Source organism: Macrosteles quadrilineatus, unplaced genomic scaffold (genome assembly GCF_028750875.1).
Source record: "Macrosteles quadrilineatus isolate MER2022 unplaced genomic scaffold, UCM_ALF_1.0 Scaffold_2__2_contigs__length_208266976, whole genome shotgun sequence".
NCBI lineage: Eukaryota > Metazoa > Arthropoda > Insecta > Hemiptera > Cicadellidae > Macrosteles > Macrosteles quadrilineatus.
The window spans coordinates 106,682,248-106,703,951 of record NW_026542595.1 but is presented as its reverse complement, the minus strand read 5'-3'; the positions used below and the strand labels follow the sequence as shown (position 1 = coordinate 106,703,951).

General features: G+C 32.6%; 1 protein-coding gene across 1 annotated transcript in view; it reads right to left on the bottom strand.

Moving 5' to 3' along the window:
• Positions 1-4,270: 4,270 nt before the first annotated feature.
• Positions 4,271-21,704, bottom strand: part of LOC128986167 (guanylate cyclase soluble subunit beta-1) — a 192,892-nt gene continuing 175,458 nt past the window's right edge. Inside the window, exons 10-14 of the mRNA XM_054406350.1 lie at positions 19,783-19,953; positions 13,359-13,596; positions 12,115-12,255; positions 7,564-7,721; positions 4,271-6,646 (exon numbers count right to left, since the gene is read on the bottom strand). Of these exons, the coding sequence (XP_054262325.1) occupies positions 6,517-6,646; positions 7,564-7,721; positions 12,115-12,255; positions 13,359-13,596; positions 19,783-19,953 (838 nt within the window). The 3' untranslated portion in view covers positions 4,271-6,516. The remainder of the gene's footprint in view (positions 6,647-7,563; positions 7,722-12,114; positions 12,256-13,358; positions 13,597-19,782; positions 19,954-21,704) is intronic.

Genomic DNA, 21,704 nt, shown 5'->3' with positions numbered 1-21,704 from the left:
ATGACAAGATTATACACATAGAAAACCATGTGATAAGTCACGATTCGTGGCAGGTGCAGGAACTGATGGGGCTTCAGTCGGTCTATTCTTTCACACACTCTAAAGGTGAGGTTGGGCTATTTGTGTGGTCATAGCCAATAGATAATTTAATCTTTATCTCAATATTTAGGAATACATCAAAATTACATTTCATTATTGGTTAGTCTCTGGATCAAGATATTGCAAGATTTAAAACGTTTAAATTTCCTGTTGCGTCAAAAATTGTTGATATAAATGGATACAGCTGTTTCGTGCTGCTAAGCACATCTTCAGGTTTGTTAAAATGTTAGAACGTTAAAACACTATTCTCATTGATGAATGAGGTCGTCAGCATTTATATATTACTCTTCTAAGACACAAAACACATATGAAAAAGATATTTATATAAAAAAAAATGAGCCATGATTAAATAATGGCTGAGTAATTCACCTCATTTTCTGACTAGTTGGCCAACTTATTTGTATAAATGTAGTTATATGGGTTTCTGGTCCAAGAAGGGTAATATAAAATGCCGACAACCTCATTCATCAATGAAAATAGTGACGATCTTAACCTGAAGATGTGCTCTTAGCAGCACGAAACAGCTGTAGCTGTTAACTCAAAAGTACCGATACTTGTATTAATATTTAAATGGAACTGTCAGGAAACGTCCGAACCAAATGTTATGGTTACTGTTTGCAGAGTGGAACGAATCTAGTATTAAAAGATTTAATGTGTTAAATTACTAAGTATTAGTGACATAATGGCACCAATCAAGGCAACACTAAATTTAGGTTTCCATACTCTCACAGGTAGGTAGTAACAGACAAAATAAAATTTTTTTAATATTTGTATTTGCTTAGATAAAATGACCATAAGTGCACTTAAAATTGTTTTTTTCTACACTCCAGTGCCATTTTCAGAATCCTCATTAAATTTCCAATAAAATATTAAAAAAATTTTTGGGGTATAACATACTTATAAGTTCTTACTTTGTAAATTAATTTTAAATTTGTGATTTTTTTTTATTCAATATCTCGATATTTTCTGTACTGAACTGGACTGTAGAGAGTGTCGAATATTATTAAAAACTTCTTTAACTAATACCCTTTCAAATGATGTATAAAAACCTACTTTTTCTTGGATTTTTCATTCTACAATTCAAGATTTTCTGTTGAAAAACTCGGAACGGCTGGAGGTGCATATCCTGTAAAATAACATGTGCTTCGTTAAAAATATGACTGTTGCATTAAAAATAATGTTGGAATGGGCTTTTATTGTAATCTTTGGAATCCCTGTGAAAACTCGATTTAGAATATTAAAGAAATATTGGGATTTAAAACCTTGAGAATGTATGTTATGAAATAAAAGTTAAAATTATTGTTAGAAATCAGAAATAATACTAATTGAATTGTATTTCATATTTTATTTATCAAGGCTTACAAACTCAAACTGAATTAACTTGACTCTTCATTCTCAATTTCTTTGTTGTTGTTTTTCACATCCAGTCTGTTCAACTATTGCTTTTTTTAGTTTCAGTCCAGGCTTTGGATTACTATCAAAGCCAACTAAATTTACCGTACATTTATATATATATATATACGGTATAAATTATTATTGTGCATTTATTTTAAATTCATAACGTTTATCATTTTGTTTTGTAAACAATTGAATATAGTGTGCGGTATTAGTTCTATGACATTTAAATTATAAACAAATACTTTGAATAGAATTATCTTTAAAATTATAAGATACTACACTTTAAATGCTGTAAAAATCTTGACCGGATCCCCAAAATTTTTTTAAGTAAATTTTACCGATTTTTTGGAGTTAAACCAATGTTAATGAAAAATAACTCAGCCAAATCATCTAAAAAAATCATCATTTCAGTAATCCTTAGTTGTAATTTTTTACAGCTAAAATGTAACAGTTGCTACACACAACACAAAACATTAACTTAAAACAACTGTTCTTTAAATTGTGAGTTATTGCCTTCTACTTTATTCCAATCGCTTTAGTTTGTTTTCGAAATGCCCTCCATTTCCCCTTACACACATTCGGGCTCTTTTGCGCATTACCCTAATAGTTACCTTAAATGACATCATCCCTGACTTGCACAGCATTGTCCATGATACGGTTGTGAAGTCCCTGCTCTCTGTCCACTGGAGTTGAGTAGACCAAGCTCTTCATATCCCCACAAAAAAGGTCCATTGGACTAAGCTCCAGCGACTTGGCAGGACAACGAACTACACCATTACGATCTATCCAAGTTGTGTAATTAGCATTGAGCCAATCTCGCACATCATTTCTCACTCATAAACATCACTCATCATTTCATCACTCTTAAAAAAAAAAATTTGAAATGTGAGGAGGGGCTCCATCTTGTTGAAAACTAATTCCCCTCCTATCTATTCCTACTTCCAGAAGCATTTAAGGCAAGTAGTTTTGAAACGCAAGTACATGGGGTCATTTAAACTTCCCTCAAAGATGTGTGGTCCTATGAGTTGACCTCCAATTATTCCTGCCCAAAGATTAATACTGAATCGACGTAGGAAGGACGATTCTCTCCTCGTTCTTGGGTTTTCTGTAGCCCAAACGTGCATATTAAGGGTATTGAACAAAACTTTCCTCGTATAAGTGCCCCGTAACTCCATAGAATGTTTTTGAAAAAGTGATACTGTTCGATATCACTGTTCAGGAGCCAACGGTAAAATTAAATTCTGCGTCATCATCTCCGGGTTCTAATCCGTGCACTTTCGTTAAATGGTATGGGTGGTATCTATTTCGTTTTAGTCCTTTTAGAATCTTAGTACGAGGCGTTCCGATTTCAGTAGCAAGTTGCCTACTTATTCCTGGTCTTTCAATCACTCGATCGAGGCTCTTCAACAGCGATATTTTGTGCTGGACCTACCTCATTACGTAGCTTTTTCACTGAACCACTCTTAACGATGTGTTGATAAACAAATAAAAAACCTGAGAGCTGTAAAATAATATTATGAACATAAAAAAAGTTTAAAATGTACCTGAACACACATACAATATGAAACAAATCTAATGTATGAATTCGTTCTACAAATCTTCAGATGCATTTGTTTTTGTTTTGAAATTAAACCTCAAGTTGGCAACAATGGAATACAGCATATGGTTTCTTGATCAGTTGATAGAAATATTCACCTTGCCATGCGCTCAACTTTAATATAGAGGACAGTATCCTCAAATAAATAACCATTTAATTCTTTACTGGGGAAGATACCTATAATGATGTATTATAATTTAGAAGGTTATTTATTTAAAAGTGTTTACACTATTTGAATAATTCTTGGCTATTTTTACCATATACTAACACCGTAAACTAAATAAAAAATTTATATTTATAAAAAAATAATTTTAACTTTTATCTCAAAACAGACGTTCATAAAGCTGTCAATCCCAATATTTAATTGGGTTTTCACAAGGATTCCAAAGATAACTATAAAACTCTTTCTAACATTGTTTTCAATGCGGCAGTTTTCATTTAAGGAAGCACAAGTTATTTTACAGGATATGCAATTTCAGCCGTTCCGTGTTTTTCTACAGAAACTCTTGAATTGTAGAATGAAAAATCAAAGAAAAAGTTAATTTTTGTACCAGATTTGAAAGAATATTTCTTAAAGAAGTGTTAAATGATATTTGACACTCTCTACAGTCCAGTTCAGCACAGAAAATATCTAGTAAAATGTTTTGAATTTTTTTTTATCTCAAATTTAAACTTAGTTATGAGAGTAAGAACTTTTAAGTATGCTTTTCCTAATTAATTTGTACTATTTTTGTTGGAAATTTAATGAGGAATCTGAAAATGGCATTGTATTGTAGAAAAAACAATTTTCAGTGCACTTATGGTCATTTTTAAATTGGTGCCTTTTGTCACTAATAATCAAAACAAAACACAAAGGAAGTTTTCAGTTTTTTTTTTCATTTAGTAGTTTAAGACATTAAATTTGACACTAACTTCGTTCCACCCTGTATATTCAGGTCAGTGATCAATATAGTTTTTTTTTATATCCGCTGTTGAAATACTTAAATGTTTATCTATTTAAATTTATCATTTGCTTGTTTCAATTCAATACATTCTTAAAATACTAAATCAACTATTCTATTAACACGTAAAGATAAGACAGGTTAGATATTCGCTCTAATATCTAACACCTACAAACTGTATCTGAATCATATGACTACCAAACAGGAAATAACAAAAACAAATTCAATTCGCAGAAGAATTTTTATTGCTTTAAACACATTTAATCACATTTTGAAACTTGTCGTTAAAAAGAACAGAGATTTGAATACAAAAGAGCACTCCGTTAACGAACAGGAACATTTATGTTTGATATCTATTTACATTAGTCCTATTGTGAAAGTTTTCATCGACCTATGTACATTTGTTATTCGTTGTACATGAAGAAATTAAACATGAAAGCAAGTATGTGTTTAGAAACGAAAGCTGTAAATTCTAAGTGATTGAAACCTCTTGTAAGAATTGCGATTTTAATCATCGCATGTTTAAATTACATTTTAAGATCAAATCTTTACAGATTTCTGGCCTATATTTACATAGGTGTAAATAGACTACGTGACCCGAAAGGGCATGGGATGATGAAAACATTTTTACTTTGTAAAATACAAAGTCCTATGGTTTTAACATTTTAAATTTGTCAAGCAACAACACTACTATATTATCTAGCTTTAGTCAAGTTTCTACGTTTATAAACTTTTATCGATTAAAGTTTGCCAATTCAATGATTGAAAAGGTAATTAAAAAATATTATTTATCAAAACTATTGATACCAAAGTTCCAAGGGCATTTTTAAAAGTGACAACTCTCTAAGAAGATACAAGAAAGAATTACTTATATTTTTTTTTAATTCACCAGTTTGGAAAAAACGATTTTTAGAATACTAACTCTTCAAAGTGATTTTTTAAACAATAAAATAAGACATAAAGCCTAAATATAATGAGTATATACAATGAATTATCAAAAGTCCACTCAAAAACATCTTTCGTGAGAGAAAATTTAAAATTTGATTCTACAAATACATACCAAGAACATGAACAGTGTTGCGCTTCGCACATTTTAATTTATGTACAAAAGTGGTTAAAAGCTTAAAGCCTACTTAGGATTTTATATACAAATGTACAAGTTTATGGGAATTGGTGCTTCCCTCAAATTGATCAGTAAACGCATACATGTTCTCAAATGAGAATGAATAAACAAACTTTTCCTAAACCAAGACATCTTAACCCTCACAAATAAAGAAAAAAGATACATAAGAGGGTAGCATTAACAGGTTTCGTAAAATTTGGCATTAATATTTAAAATCACCGCCATTTTGAAACGGTTCATCAGTTTTGGTTCTGATTTTTTTCAAAAGATAGAGCCAAAGTAAACCAATAAGCTGAAAATGTTTGCAGAATCTCAAAAATGTAGTTAAACTATTAAGGAGTTATGAACATTACATACATACAGACAGACGCCAAACGGCTTGCTTAGACGAATGTTAAATTAAACTCTTTTGCTAATTTTGATCCAAGAAATCGCTACCTAAACCATGGTTCACACCTTTATTTAACACCCTGTAACGAACAGTCACCTTTTTTTAAGAATACTGGGTGGGTTATGTCAATTTCTCAAACGAGATGAATAAGAGCTATATGTAAAAGAAAAAACAGAGACAAGTTGGCTATAGAAGTGCCCTAGTTGATAAAAGGTACTATACAAATAATAGTCAACAATATTTGGTAATAATAGTAACTATTAAAATAAATGAAGGAAAATAAATTAGAGCCTCAAGTCTTTGGCTCGCATTTTGATTATGCATCCCCGTCAGAGCAAGAATTGAAGTAACCTATTGGTCAAGGGCTAAAAAATATCAACTCAGTATAAATAAAAGTTCAGTAGTAAGAACAGTTAGCCGAATTAGTATGTTTTTTCGTGCTTTGTTCATATCACCAGTCAAGTATCTTTTAAAGTTAGTTGGGTTAAGGTAAGTTAGAATAGTAATTTAATTATCATTACTCCCTCAAATGTTACATACTTTTCATTATACATTGTATCAAATAATTATATTCACCTAACCTAACAAATTATAAGGATTTCGGGACAGCCAAAGGTTTTTAAGCTGATTAGTAATTGTTAGAAACAAAGTATACCTACTTTATATTAACCAATTAAACTGGTCACGTTTGACTAAAGATAAAGTCGATGTGAACACTTAACGATTTTTGATTTACGAATGGATGAACGGAAGAACAACGTGGAGTCTGACTCGACTTAAAGAAGATTAAAACCAATTGAGTTGTTCTCATTTAGCGTATGCGCAATAGGCTACTCCAAATCATGCGTTAGTGAGGTTTTAATGCTATTGCCAGGTTGTTTGCAGAGTTTTTGTTTTGCAGTGTTGGTACTACTGTGGTTGTTGGATCAGTGCTGCCACTACACAGCTGAAGAGGTTAGTCATCAGTTCATACGATGTATTCCTTGCTGCGCGAGAGGAACCAGACTTCCATCGGTTCTTTCTTCCCCTTCATCTGCACGGGTCCGCGATACTCGAAATGGAACTGGGGATCGTCGTTGTCAGCTTGACTCAGGAATCTGAAAACGATGACAGGACTAAGTTCTAGAACATCCTTGATGAAACATACATTGTGTTTCAATAAGTCAAGTACCTACGTAAAAACTTTGACAGCTTCTAATGTTTAACAATTTATCTTTCAGGCTTGGCTTTCTATCTGAAATGGTATAGAACTAAAATAAAATTTATGAAGCCAATGATGAGGAAAATCAGAGCAAGAGCTATGTAGGGATGTTTTAATAACACAAAACTTCACTTGTTTTTTTATGAACTAAAAATGTGTGGTCTTGTTAAATACAAGAGAGGAAAAATCGAGAGGTTTGATATGAAAGAGGCTATTTTACGAGAGAAAAAATGAGTACTTGTTAGTATTATAGGTGATTCGCGATGAATGAATGAAACAATGGAGATTTAACCAGGTCATGTGACGAGAACTACAGATATACTGTTAGGAACAGATACATTTAAAGTAATACTAAAACAAAAACAACCTGACTGAATTAAATTGGCTCTAAAATGTAAAAGTATCACGTAGTATCAAATACGAGTTGTCTTTTGCTACAATGTCCTTATGTTCTGTATTCTTCCGATGTTAATATCAGCTAACAAGTACTGCTAGATACTTTGGTAAATCGTGTTAGTATAGCTACTAAGAGACACAGTAGACATTACAAGTTTTCGAGTTTACTAAAACAATTCTAAAAGGCTGAGTATAGTATTTACTACCCAGAAAAGAGACTGATCCGTACATTCTTTACAATTTCGGATACTAGAAAACTCATAATCCTATACTCAGATTTGTTTCCATTATTGTTGCACCTTTTCTTAAACTTTTCATCAATTAAAGTTATTTGTTTCCTCATAAGCCTAATTTATACTAAGCCTTTTCAAACTCTCCTAATATTTCTCCCTGAAACCTTTACTCTCTATGTTTCACCTGTAAGCGTCCTGGGAGACGTTTATCTTGCCCGGAGCTCCCGTAGTCTCTGTTCTGGACGTGATGTTGACCGTGTTCCCGAAGAGACAGTATCTGGGCATGCGGTGGCCGATGACTCCAGTGACAACCTCCCCACTGTGGATCCCAATGGAGATACGCTGCAAAAAAAGGATGCCTATGATATACAGGGTTATTAAAAAAGAAGCACACTTTTATAAGGATGTCAAACTGAAAGAAAATAATTTATAGCCATAATTTTGGCATTCCTGTGTAGCTAGTGAACTAAAGTTTTACTACATCAGCTGATTTTGCATCATTGTTGTTACAATGACCTCATTCATGTTATTCAAAAAATGGTGAATAATTACGTTGAAAAGGCTTTTTGTGTGCTTGAACTTGAGAAAACTAAATCTGTTACTGTTGTGCAACGTCGGTTTAGAACACGTTTTCAAAAAGCTCCTCCAGGTAAGAAATCAGTTTATGATTGGCACAAGAAATTCTAAAAGCTTGTTCAAGTCAAAAAGTTCTGGGAGGCCGTCGCTAGTAGAACAACGTGTTTATCGGATCCAAGCTGCTATCCAGCGCAGTCCAAAAAAGTCAACGTCCAGGTTAGGTGTAGAGCTTCAAATTCCACAGTCATCTGTTTGGAGAATTTTGAGAACACGTCTAAGGATGTAACCGTACAGATTACAGCTGTTGCAACAATTACGTGATGGTGATAGGGAGAAACGTTTAGCATTCTGTGTTGACATCCAGACACGTTTGGAAGAAGATGGATTAATTGATCGACTAATCTTTGGGGACGAATCAACTTTTCATCCGAGCGGAAAAGTTAACAAGCACAACGTGCGTATATAACTGAAAATCCTAGAGAAATCGTTCAACATGAGGGGGATTCACCTAAACTCAATGTCTATTGTGCTGTATCAAAGCAAAAGATATACGGGCCTTTCTTCTTTCAAGAAAGTACGGTCACAGGCACCTCCTACTTGGACATGGTTAGTTAATGGCTTATCCCTCAACTACAAGAAGATAGTAATGACTTCATTCTAGTGCAAGATGGAGCTCCACCACATTGGCACCATGAAGTTAGAAATTACCTTGATGAGCAACTACCTCATCGCTGGATCGGCCGTGCAACTGACGACAATGTGACACTCATGCGTTGGCCACCTCGCAGTCCGGACTTGACCCCATGAGATTTCTTTTTATGGGGGTATGTGAAAGATCAAGTTTTCACTCCCCCATTACCACTGAGCCTCATCGAGCTAAGGCAGCAAATATCAAGAGCTGTGGAGAGTATTGAGGTAAATACCCTTGTAAAAGTCTGGTCAGAATTTGACCGTAGAACAGATGTCTGCCGTGTGACCCACGGGGCACACATAGAACATCTTTAGGTTAGTGAATAAAACTTTTAAATGTCCTCTTTCTTCTGGTGATATTCATTTTGTTCTGTTGATTAAACGTGGCATACTGTATTCACTTAAAAGTGTGTATTTCTTTTTGAATAACCCTGTATTTTAAATCCACATGCCACAGCAAACCTGCAGAATAGGCTAATTTTCATTATCTTTGTTGGAATTTCACTAAAACAGCCCCTTTAAATTCTGAATTTAATTTTCCATATAACATTTATTTTAATGAGTACTTTACAGGGAGATAATAAGGGGTACTTAAAATTGAAATACTAATAGTTTAGTATAAAATACACAAATGTTATCAAAAAATATCCCTATACAAGTATACGGGGAACAATTTTATTTCCATAATCATAATATGAGAATTTTTAATTAAAGTTTTTTATAATTTCCCCTATAACTGTTAGGCATACAACTCGCGAAACTTGGGTTTGAATGAGGCCAAAATTCACTGTGAAATAAAGTTGAAGAATAATAAAGAAATGGAATACACGATGAAAGTGTGCGAACATGAAACAACAATGCTTTGATACACTAAACTATCTATTTTTTAAGCTCTACAAAACAGTTTGGAGAGGAAATTGTCAACCTTATGTTTTTCAAGTTAAAAATTAGGAAAGCGTGCCCTAGATAATGCAGACCTGCTCCCGTTCCGCTCAGGTTTACGATATTGCACGTTCAGACTTACAAAGATCTTACTAGAAGCTTTGGATAATATGTATTAATAATAGCAAAAAATATAAATATCACAAGTTAAGTGGAAAATAAATATAGAATATCTTGAACAAAGACTCATTGTTTATAAAAAAAAATCTATTTAGTAGCTTTTAGTTGATTAAACAGTCCATTGTAAGCCAATTGTATTTATGCAATTTAAGTTCTAGTGCCAATATTTCAACAACTCTACTGTTTAAAATCTTCTATAATATTAAAACGAAACAGTGTTTTTTTATTTCACGATTCTGAATCAACCACTCGACGGATTTTCATGATTTTTGTGTTGAAAGAAAGATAATAAGTCTAGCAGCCGACGCTAAGATTCTAAACTAGCTTTTGGCATAAAATAATTTGCTTAACATAACAGCTGTAAACATTCAGCTTTTGTGTCACAAATTCAGCATTTGGATAAAAATGTAAAGACATACTTAGGGTTGACTTATTTATACTATGTGTAATGCCAATCATTGATACGTTCAATTCTTCTGTAAGAGGATGACAGATTAATTAAATACATAGTAAAATACTAGGATGTTCAAATTATTTTTTAAAACAATCTTTGTAATCTTCGATTTGTTTTAGAGCAATATAATTTGTTTTAACCAACAGCTGGTTAAATATAAACTATGGAACTATGAGGTTATTTTATTTACTCTTATTTTGTCATTGATTATAGGAAATAAGTAAGATTAGTAGAGATAATTAGACCACAGTTTAAAATAGTTTAGACCAAAATTAATTAAACCACAGTACAAATCGAGGCTCTGTACACGAGTCTTAATAAAAAAGGATAAATGCAAATTATTTTACTATTCCACTTTTCGAGGAAAGAATAGAAAAATAACAATGTTTACATATTGTTTTAATTCTTCATGGTAGCTTTTTGTTTACAATTAATGTTTGTCTGCTTTAACTTTGTTTGGATTAGGCCCGGAAATATGAAGAGAATTGAAAAAGAATGTCATAAAAAGAAGATCAAGAATAATCAGGAATCACGATTTTAAATTACCACCACAACCTCAGCCGAGTTTTATACAAAGATTGAACACAACGTCAACATTGACCTAGGATACTGCAATTAGACAAACCATCCTTTTATGAAATCGTGTTCAGTGTGGTTACGTTTGGGGGTGCCTATCAGCGTCCCCAAACGTGAAAATATCACTTTTATTTCAACTATGAATATATTGTAGTTTAAATTAACTAATATGGTACGATGTACATTTATTCAATGAGGGTGGGTAATTATTAAGGATAGAACTGATAACGGTATGGATAATAAACATTGACAATTACGTCATTAGCTTTACTAGCGTGTTTACTTTTTATATTCCTGCTACATGTGACCAGTTCTTTTAGTAATCGTGAGTTCTTTTTTTTTTCAAATGAATGTTATTTGAACCAAACAGCTGTTTCCAAACAAACTATTATTGTTTTTACTTTTCTTTGTTTACACTTATTTATTTAGCAATTGATGCAGTGAAATTGATATAAAGGATAGGTGTGACGATTTATGTGTACTGTGAATTTTATTGGATATTATCGTTTTATTTTAGGTCGTTTCTATTCAGACCTACTGGAAATTGTGTATAGTAGTTGTATTGTGGTGATAATAATTATGGAAGAATTGTGGATATTTATAGGGATGCACTGTGGATGCGATGCTCCCTGGTGTGGATTAACGTCCGCACTAGTGAGTACTACGACTATCCGCAGTACTATCCTGATAATTAGACCAATTCGTAAATTACAAGGAAAAATGTGGTTCGGATTCCACTATAAACTGTAGGTCCCTTAGTTGCCATTAGCTGTATGGGCTATTAATTAACAGCTGTGTCTAAGGAATATGTCGGCCTTAGTCACTAACAAGACTACAAGATCGCGCCACTCATCCTACACTCATCCTTCACTCATATTTGGGTTAAAATACGCACATAGTGGCGTCCCCATCTTAACTAATTGATAATTGATAATTGATTGATAATTGATAATTGAAGAGGCAGGTAAGCTATGGAAGGTGGTAGGCCCCTAAGTCTATACACTTCTCAATTGACTATTACTCTCTCTGTACTGTAGGCAACTTATAATCAGTGTGCGTCTGTGCGAATCGGCGGCAAATCTCACTTCAACGCTTTTCACATCGTAAAAATTGCAGAATTGCTGTTTTATTGTAAAATTATCGGATTTAAAATGCATATCGTATAGGCCTATGATGGAATAAAAATATATTTGGTCACACAGCATTTGTTTACAAGATGATTTTTCACATTAAAACTGCAAGAAGATTTGTCTTTATATGTGTAAACTAGCTGATCTGAATTGTACACGGTTTTAACTGACTACTGAATTCCCGTACGTAGGACGGGCTAACACCTCGTCACTATTACTTCAAAAGCTTTTATAAAATGTCACTTACAATAGGAACTCCATCGTCGTCTAGCACCTCTCTACTAAGGTCCATGATGTCCAGGGCCAGTTTGGCGATACATCTAGCATGATCTCTGCAGGGCTCTGGCAAGCCACTGACGGCCATGTACTTGTCTCCAACTGTTTCTACCTGGAAACGAGAGAAGTAGAGCAATTAGACAATCTTATATAACAATAATAGTTGAAGTTTTTGGAGCTGAACATTTTCTCTATTCTCTATCACCTTCCTATTTGGAGGCCATGAAACATCTACCATAATTACTGCAGGTTTCTAGCAATCCACTTACAGTCTTTATTTTGCACAAACGGTCTCTATCAAAGGATGTCTTTTCTAATCAGGGAAAGGTTTACAGTATTAAAAGATTTTGATGATTGTATATCTTCATCAATACTGCCGTATATCAATTTCCTCCTATATTCGTGAACCTCACCTTTGTCAAAGGTCTTAAGGATTTTTGACAACATTACCGTGTGTATCTCATCACATGAATGTATTTTGATAATTGTATATCCCTTTTCCTCTGTTTTCTTGAACCTCAGCAATCTCAAAGGTCTTAAGGATTTTTTACAACATTGCCGTGTGTATTACATCACATGAATGTATTTTGATGATTGTACATCTTCATCAATACTGTCGTATATCCCTTTTCCTCTGTATTCTTGAACCTCACCAATATCAAAGGTCTCAGGGATTTTTGATTATCTTGCCGTGTGTATTACAGCACTAGAAATTTGGTAATATTCTAAGTGGGTCTTGGCTGTGTGGCCCAAAAACGCACATAGAGTTTGCAGATCGTAATCTGTTCCAGGGCTTGGGTTACCTTTGAATCTCCTTTATCCTCAGCAATCTCAAAGGTCTCAAGGATTTTTGACAACATTTGACAGCCCAGTCAGCCATAAACGTATCATGTTTGTGTTTGTCAGAGTTTTACATAGAAAATCAAAATGTATTTCAAAAAATATAAGAGTGTTGCAGCAACTAATGTTAAAATATTAGATACTTCGAGCAAATACAGATTCGTGTACTTTATTCCTGAAGCCTATAGGATAAGAGAATGTCCATAACACCAATTACGACAGCTGATTTCAGTAGTGAAACTATGAAATGTGCAATGGTACATTGCAACATTGGACATTTTTTATTGCTATGTCATATTTTTAAATGGTTACCCAATCCTTTACAAAGATAGGTTTTAATCAAAACGAAATTTTGAAGTTAAAGAACTATTTTACCTTGTATACGTTGGGATTCTTCTTCGGGTCAGTGAGGACGTCAAAGCGTGTGTACAGTCTGTTCAAAAGATTGACAATCGCCATTGCTCCTGTAGCGTCTGTGTGTCTGGCGCAATATTTGCTGAACCCGACTATACCGGAGAACATGACGGTGACAGGGTCGTACCGCTTGGGTGGGACTGGGCGACAGTGGCGGAGTTCGCTTGCAACACTGATGGGTAGAACAGAGTAGAGCAGCCTGCAGGAAAAAACACATTGCATGAGAAAGTGTTTTTGCATAATTGACTTTGGATACTGCAGGTAAAATTATCTCTGCCACAGAGTATACTGTGTTTCAAAACGCAACACAAATTACAAGTAGCCTATTGTGAGACACCTTTTAACGACAAAACAAGATCATATAAATAAAGTAAAAATCAAATAAGTAAAATTTTCAAAAACTGTATTCACTTTTTGAACTATTACACATCACTGTTGGTATATTGTTCCTTAATGTGCAAATTTTGTATTTTTTTGTTCTTTGATTTTATGTATTAATACTGTATAATTTGTCATTATAGCGGTTTTGGGTAATATACCTGTAGCTATTGTAAATTGTTCAAATAAATAAATATATTGGTGTACCCGCTTTATCTACGTCAATGACGATCAACTGATATGCATTGTTCCATAATTATCTATGGGGTTTGTTGTTATTGGAAATTTATTGTAATAAATGAAACTAACATAGAGTTTTCACCACGAATACTTGAACAGAACCGGTATGGATCACAAACATACAAATGATGTTGCTCGCCCGAATCCTATACTAATATCATTGACGTGGATTAGATTTTTAAGCAATCTATAATATTAAAACGAAACAGTGTTTTTTTTATTTCAAGATTCTGAATCAACCACTCGATGGATTTTCATGATTTTTGTGTTGAAAGAAAGATAATTTTGAGAACTAGGGAATATCGAAGCCATAATTTTAGTTTAGGGTCCCAGTTTTTTAGAAAATAAGTTTTAATTTTTAAAAAGTATAGCAGCCGACGCTAAGATTCTAAACTAGCTTTTGGCATAAAATAATTTGCTTAACATAACAGCTGTAAACATTCAGCTTTTGTGTCACAAATTCAGCATTTGGATAAAAATGTAAAGACATACTTAGGGTTGACTTATTTATACTATGTGTAATGCTAATCATTGATACGTTCAATTCTTCTGTAAGAGGATGACAGATTAATTAAAATACATAGTAAAATACTAGGATGTTAAAATTATTTTTTAAAGCAGTCTTTGTAATCTTCGATTTGTTTTAGAGCAATATAATTTGTTTTAACTAACAGCTGGTTTCATATAAACTATGGAACTATGAGGTTATTTTATTTACTCTTATTTTGTCATTGATTATAGGAAATAAGTAAGATTAGTAGAGATAATTAGACCACAGTTTAAACCCCAGTTTCAACCAAAATTAATTAAACCACTGTACAAATCGAGGCTCTGTACACGAGTCTTAATAAAAAAGGATAAATGCAAATTATATTACTGCTCCAATTTTCAAGGAAAGAATATAAAAATAACAATGTTTACATGTTTTAATTCTTCATGGTAGCTTTTTGTTTACAATAAATGTTTGTCTGCTTTAACTTTGTTTGGATTAGGCCCGGAAATATTGATGTCATAAAAAGAATAATCAGGAATCACGATTTTAAATTACCACCACAACCTCAGCCGGGTTTTATACAAAGATAAACAGATGGATATAGATGGACATAGATTGAACACAACGTCAACATTGACCAAGGATACTGCAATTAGACAAACCATCCTTTTATGAAATCGTGTTCAGTTGTGGCTACGTTTGGGAGTGCCTATCAGGGCCCCCAAACGTGAAAATATCACTTTTATTTCAACTATGAATATATTGTAGTTTAAATTAACTGATATGGGAAATTACGATGTACATTTATTCAATGAGGGTGGGTAATTATCGAGGATAGAACTGATAACGGTATGGATAATAAACATTGACAATTACGTCATTAGCTTTACTAGCGTGTTTATTAGCGAATTTCCCTATAGGGAAGTAGCTATTACCGTAGGTCTCATGGTAAGACCTAGGCCCGGGACCGATTTACTTTTTCATTTTGATGTCCCCAGAGGCCAAAAACACCATTCGTTCAAATTTTTATATATCTATATATAGATATATATATATATATATATATATATATATATATATATATGTGTGTGTCCATCCGCACGATAACTTGAGTAATTTTTGTCCGATTTTGATAAAATTTGGTTTGAAGGTGTAAGGCGGGATAAACTCGAACGAGTTCGCGAACCAGCATGATCGGACTATGGGAACGGGGGTTTACGGGGGGTTTTATGGGGTAAAAATAGGTTTTTCCCATTTTTGACCCAAAAAAAATAAAATTTTGCAAAATCTTTTCAAACCATTTTGTAGAGCTTAAAAAAACAAATAATTTAGTATATTGAAGTGTTAGTATGCGCCTAATGGTTACGAAGAAAATTCCAAAAAAATGTAAATTTTAAATTCCCATGTTATTCTTATGGAGAATGAGTAAACTGTTGTAGTTTGCTTGTTTATGAACATATTTTGATCAAATTTGGAAAATGTTTTTATTTCTTACTAACTATTAACATTTTACAAAAAAAAGTTTTACCCTCCCTGATGCAGCAAACCTAAGAACCTGTTAAAATAATTCTATTTAAATAGGAAATAAATGTTAAATTTTTAAGTAGACATTTTAGTGTAAATCCAATCAGACATATGGAAATTCGCTTAGTCTGCAGGTTTGCTGCGGCGGGGGTATTTACGTTTTATATTCTTACTACATGAGACCAGTTCTTTTTTTTCAAATGAACTTTATTTGAACCAAACAGCTGTTTCAAAACAAACTGTTATTGTTTTTACTTTTCTTATTTGTTTACACTTATTTATTTAGCAATTAATGCAGTGAAATTGATATAAAGGATAGGTGTGACGATTAGTTTTGACGTTAGGACACCAAAGTTAAATTATGTGTACTGTGAATTTTATTGGATATTATCGTTTTATTTTAGGTCGTTTCTATTCAGACCTACTGGAAATTGTGTATAGTAGTTGTATTGTGGTGATAATAATTATGGAAGAGGCAGGTATGCTATGGAAGGTGGTATGACTAGGTCTACACACTTCTCAATTGAATATTACTCTCTCTCTACTGTAGGCTACTTATAATCAGTGTGCGTCTGTGCGAATCGGCTGCAAATCTCACTTCAACGCTTTTCACATCGTAAAAATTGCAGAGTTGCCGTTTTATTGTAAAGTTATCGGATTTAAAATGCATATCGTATAGGCCTATGAGGGAATAAAAACATATTTGGTCACACAACATTTGTTTACAAGATGATTTTTCACATTAAAACTGCAAGAAACTTTGTTTTTATATGTGTAAACTAGCTGATCTGAACTGTACATGGTTTTTAACTGACTACTGAATTCCCGTACGTAGGACGGGCTAACACCTCGTGTTAAATAATGTTTATTTTCGGGCTGGAAACATCATTTGCTTATTTTAACGATTCATACAGTTTCTGTTCAAGTATTCGCGAGTTTTTACAAGCAAATTGATATGTAACTTTAATTAATAGACATGGATGGCTAAACAAATCATTTATCTATCACTGTAAACCATTTATTCAAATAACGTATCTAAATTACAATATTCTTTCATAAGTCTTAAACTTCAAAACTTGTAGGAACATTTATTAAGTCGTAACAATTATTTTGTGTAATTGATCATAACTGTATCACAAAAGTTTGGACGATATCTGTTAAACTATTTTGTTAAAATAGTAAAACATTTAAATTAAAACTACTGCTTCCATAAATTTTGAAAATAACCTATAATGCGAGGGTTATAGATAAGTCGAAATTAATAACCATACGTTTTTAAATTAATATTAATTGGAATAAAAAATCTTCCACTTAAGTTAAATAACCTAAGTAATTACCACAAACAAAAAACAACGAACAATGGCTACATAATTTAAAAAAATTATATAAGGATGATTTATTGACTATCAATAGTTTACGTACTATTTTCTTTTAAACAAATATTATAGATTAAAATAACTCACAAATCTATATTAAGTTAATTGAATTTATTTAAAAATCTAACTACAGTATTATTTTTAGTTGCAAGTAAAAACAGACAGTATAGTAAAGCCACCTCGCGGCGAACTGCTGAACTAACTACTCTTGTCGATAATGTAGAATGTCACAACAGTACTTGTCTTTGTTAACACTAGCCATCTGAATATTTTTTTATTGTTTCAAAAGCTTGGTAAGATTAGTTTTTTTAACGTTAAAAATAATTCGTCTATGAGTATATATGTAATATAGTTAAAGCAATAACTACTTTTTGCACTGAGCTTTTTTGTGAATTATGGATGGCAACAATCTTTACAAAAGTAACTAAAAATGTCAAAACTTTAAAAAAAATTTAAACAAAAATTCTGATTAAAACTAGCTTAGATAAGTTTATTAACGAATACATGATATTGATTTATAAAAGTACTAGATTACCCTTTGTTGTTGAGTAGTAATACACATTGTGACACGAATGGTCTTTTCGCAAATGTTTACCTATGTTCGTGTTTTGTTTATGTGTTTTGAAGATTTTAAACTTCGTAGGAGTGACAATCAAAACGTCTAGGGCTTGATAATGACACATTAAAAGGGCTGTAACCGGTCGCCATTCATACGACGAAGAATTAAATTGGCGACAAGATATTTTACATCTTTTATAGTATAATTTTTATGCTTTTAAAGAATCAGTCGTGATCTTTTCAATGCTTTTTATAATGTAATTGCATATTTCTTATCACATAAAAGAAACGCTAATGAAGTTATTAAAAGTTAAGCCATGACTGTTCTAATTGTTTACAGTTAAGATGACATCTCAATACCCAATTGGTTTCTTGCCTGCTTCAAGATTGTTGTTTCAATCCTTCCCAACTGCAACTAAGTTAGTTTTAACTCAATTTCTTTAGGAAAGAATAATGTATTACCTATAGTTTAAAAGTGGTATAACAAATTCTAAAATATGATATCTTTTATTAAAATATTTTAAAAAAAAATTACTCCTGGGTCTAGTTTGCCACCTTTAAGCACTATTTTATCTTTAGGGCCTAAATTCAATTTTTTTATTGAAGTTTAGTTTAGACGATTAGAGAGTGTTTAAACGATACATTGGGCAGTGTGATGTAGGCATATTATTCATTTAGTCATATTGTTTTGCTTTGTAGAATAAAACAGCTGCGTAAAGTGATTCTTTTCGTCCCGACCTCAATTTTCACTTTCTTTGGCTTCTCCTCGGTCGGAAAAAAGTCGAGTGTTGAAAAGACACTTTTTCCCCGTGTGATAAACAATATTTTTCTTCATGTTGTAAAATTATTTAAAAAACGAAAATGATTTTTTGTCATACTGCAGCAAAACAGCAGTTTTTAATAATGAGTTGTAGGTCTAATGTCAGCTGTTGTAAACTCAGCTATAAATTGAGATTTTAAGCAATTCCATGTATCGATCGATTTAATTGGTTGTAGCTTATTTAAGCAATATTTTCAATAGTTTGACATAACGACAGATAGTACACTTAAACAATCACAAAAGACGAAATGATTGAATCACTTACTAAACAGCTATTTGTTTGTATTAGCAGAATAAAAAAAAAAGTTGAATGTGGTTTTGGGCGAGTACGTAAAATATAAAAATAATCTAACGATAACAATCCAAATTTCTGATGAAGATAATAAACGCCCTACAATCAGGGGAGAAATCACGAAATTGAGTGAGAATATTTGTTTCAAAATTAAAATCTCATCCAAATCATTTGGCACTGAACTTGCTTGACAACACCGACGCAATTTATAGACTTAAAAGACCTTCAATTCTAGACCTGGATTATAGGGAAGTAGCTATTACCGTAGATTTCATGGTAAGACTTAGGCCCGGGACCAATGTACTTTTTCATTTTAATGTCCCTAGAGGCAAAAACTACCATGATCGGACCATGGGAACGGAGTTTAACGGGGGGTTTTATGGGGTAGGAATGGGTTTTTCTCATTTTTTACCCTTAAAACACAAAATTTATCAATTTTCCTTCAGACATTTTTAAAGAGCTTAAAAACAAATAATTTATATACCAAAGTGTTTTTGTAAGGTGATTTTTTACGGAGAAAAAAAAAATTGTTAATTTAAAATTTTTATGAAGTGTTTCGTTTCAAAATAATTGTCGTTGACAGTGCTCAGCAGCTATTTTAATACCCGGAACGTTAATTGTATTTGATAACATCTTATTGTTCATCATTTTCATGGAAAAGATTGTGAAGTAAAAGAAGGAATGTGATTTTGAGAGGTTTTTACCTGTCGGTCTTCTGCTTCTCCGAGTCCAGCACGCGGTAGGTTTGCTGCAGCTTGTCCGTCAGCAACTCTAGGTTCCTGGTCATCTTGTACTCAGCCTCGAACTGTTCAGACATCAGGACGAGGTCTCGAGTAGCGTCGTGTACAGGGATGTCGCTGATGTAGAGACCTCGTCTACACAACAATGCTAGTCTTATATCGATAATCTAGTAGTAAAACTGTATCTAAAACTAGGATTTGTATTGAGTGGGCCTATTTTGGGTACACTTCCATATCTGTTGGCACAAACAACCGAATGAAAATATCGATCGATAATTCGATTATTCAATATATCGTTTGGTTAGTTAGGTAAGGTTAACATAACCTATTTAACTAAACGATATATCGAATTAAACAATCGAATAATCAATATTACTCATTGTTTGTGCTAACAGATATGGAATTGTACCCCGTATTTTTTCTAATATGCAAGTTTAGTAGGAACGTTGAAGCTTTTATATTAGTGGCTATTTTTCCAAATAAGATCAGCTGTTTCTTAAGTAGAACGAATTATCTTTGGTAAAAGACGCATAAATTTGTTTTCCATAAAACTTTGTTTTGTGGAAAGTAGAAGAAAATATTTGTAATTTTCTCAAATTATAATTCTTTTCAATTGGTTAATTTTTGTAAAATAATTTCTCTAAATTGTTCTTAAAAAATATTGGTATATTTTAAATATAAACAGAGTGATTGATATGAGCGTGCCAGCTGTTTTATTCGAAAACTATGAGAGATATCAACAAAAGTTAAATGGTAAGTGCCGTGGATTTTTTATTTTATAAATTGTCCTCAAGTCGATAATAATATTTTAGCCCCTATTTTTCCAATATGGCCATCAACTTTGATTTTTATTGTGGATCTTTGATTTTTCTTTGTATTTTATTATGTATTCCTGTCAAAAATGTCTTAACACGATTTTACTCTTGTTTTTTTCTCATAAAAACTCATGTGAAACTTCGGCTCGAGAAAAGTTTTCGTTGTAAGCGCGCCAGCTGTTTTATTAAAAAACTATAAGAGATATCAAAAAAGTTAAACAGTGCCTTGGATTTTTTATTTTTTAAATTGTAGTCAAGTCGAAAAAATATTTCAGCTGCAATTTTTCCGATATGGCCGGTAACTTTGATTTTTTGTTCTCATGGAACACCCTGTATTTTATGATGTATTCCGGTAAAAAATTTAATTTGAAGACGATTTTACTGTCGTGATTTTTTCCATAAACCTACCCGTTTTAGAGATGGTAATAGTTTCAATACGTGCAAAAAATAAAAAGTCGGTTTCAGCAAAGAAATGTAATCATAGCAGTCTACCTTTACATAAACTTTAAACAGGATTTTTACAGATTTATTTACAGATTTTTACAATTTAAGTGTTTACCGTTTAGCTTTAATGTTATTAGATTCTACAAAAGGTGTTCAAAATGAAATCCATTTTGTCCTAGACAAATGCGAGCTCTTTTAACAACACTCTTTGTTGCGTTCTCATCATCATGTATCATGTTTCGTGGAACGGTTCTTATGGTGACATCAACTTTCTCCCTAAGTTCATTCACAGACGTACTCTTATTTGTATACACTTCGTTTTTCACGTAGCCCCATAAAAAGAATCTAATGGGTTAAGATCTGGGGGACGAGCTGGCTACCTAATTGGTCCATTTTTTCCTATCCACTTGTTTGGGAAGTACATATGTAACAAGTCCACTTCACCAGTGTTATTTGGAGAGGTCTTGCTGAAAATATATCATTTGTCTCCGTGCAAGAGAAAAATCCTGTAAGCAATCTGCTAGACTCTCTGACAGGAACTCAATGTATACCTAGCGCCATTTAAAGTCCCCTCATAAAATCGAATCACTAGGACTTTGGAACTTAGTAGGGCACACCAACAGTTAA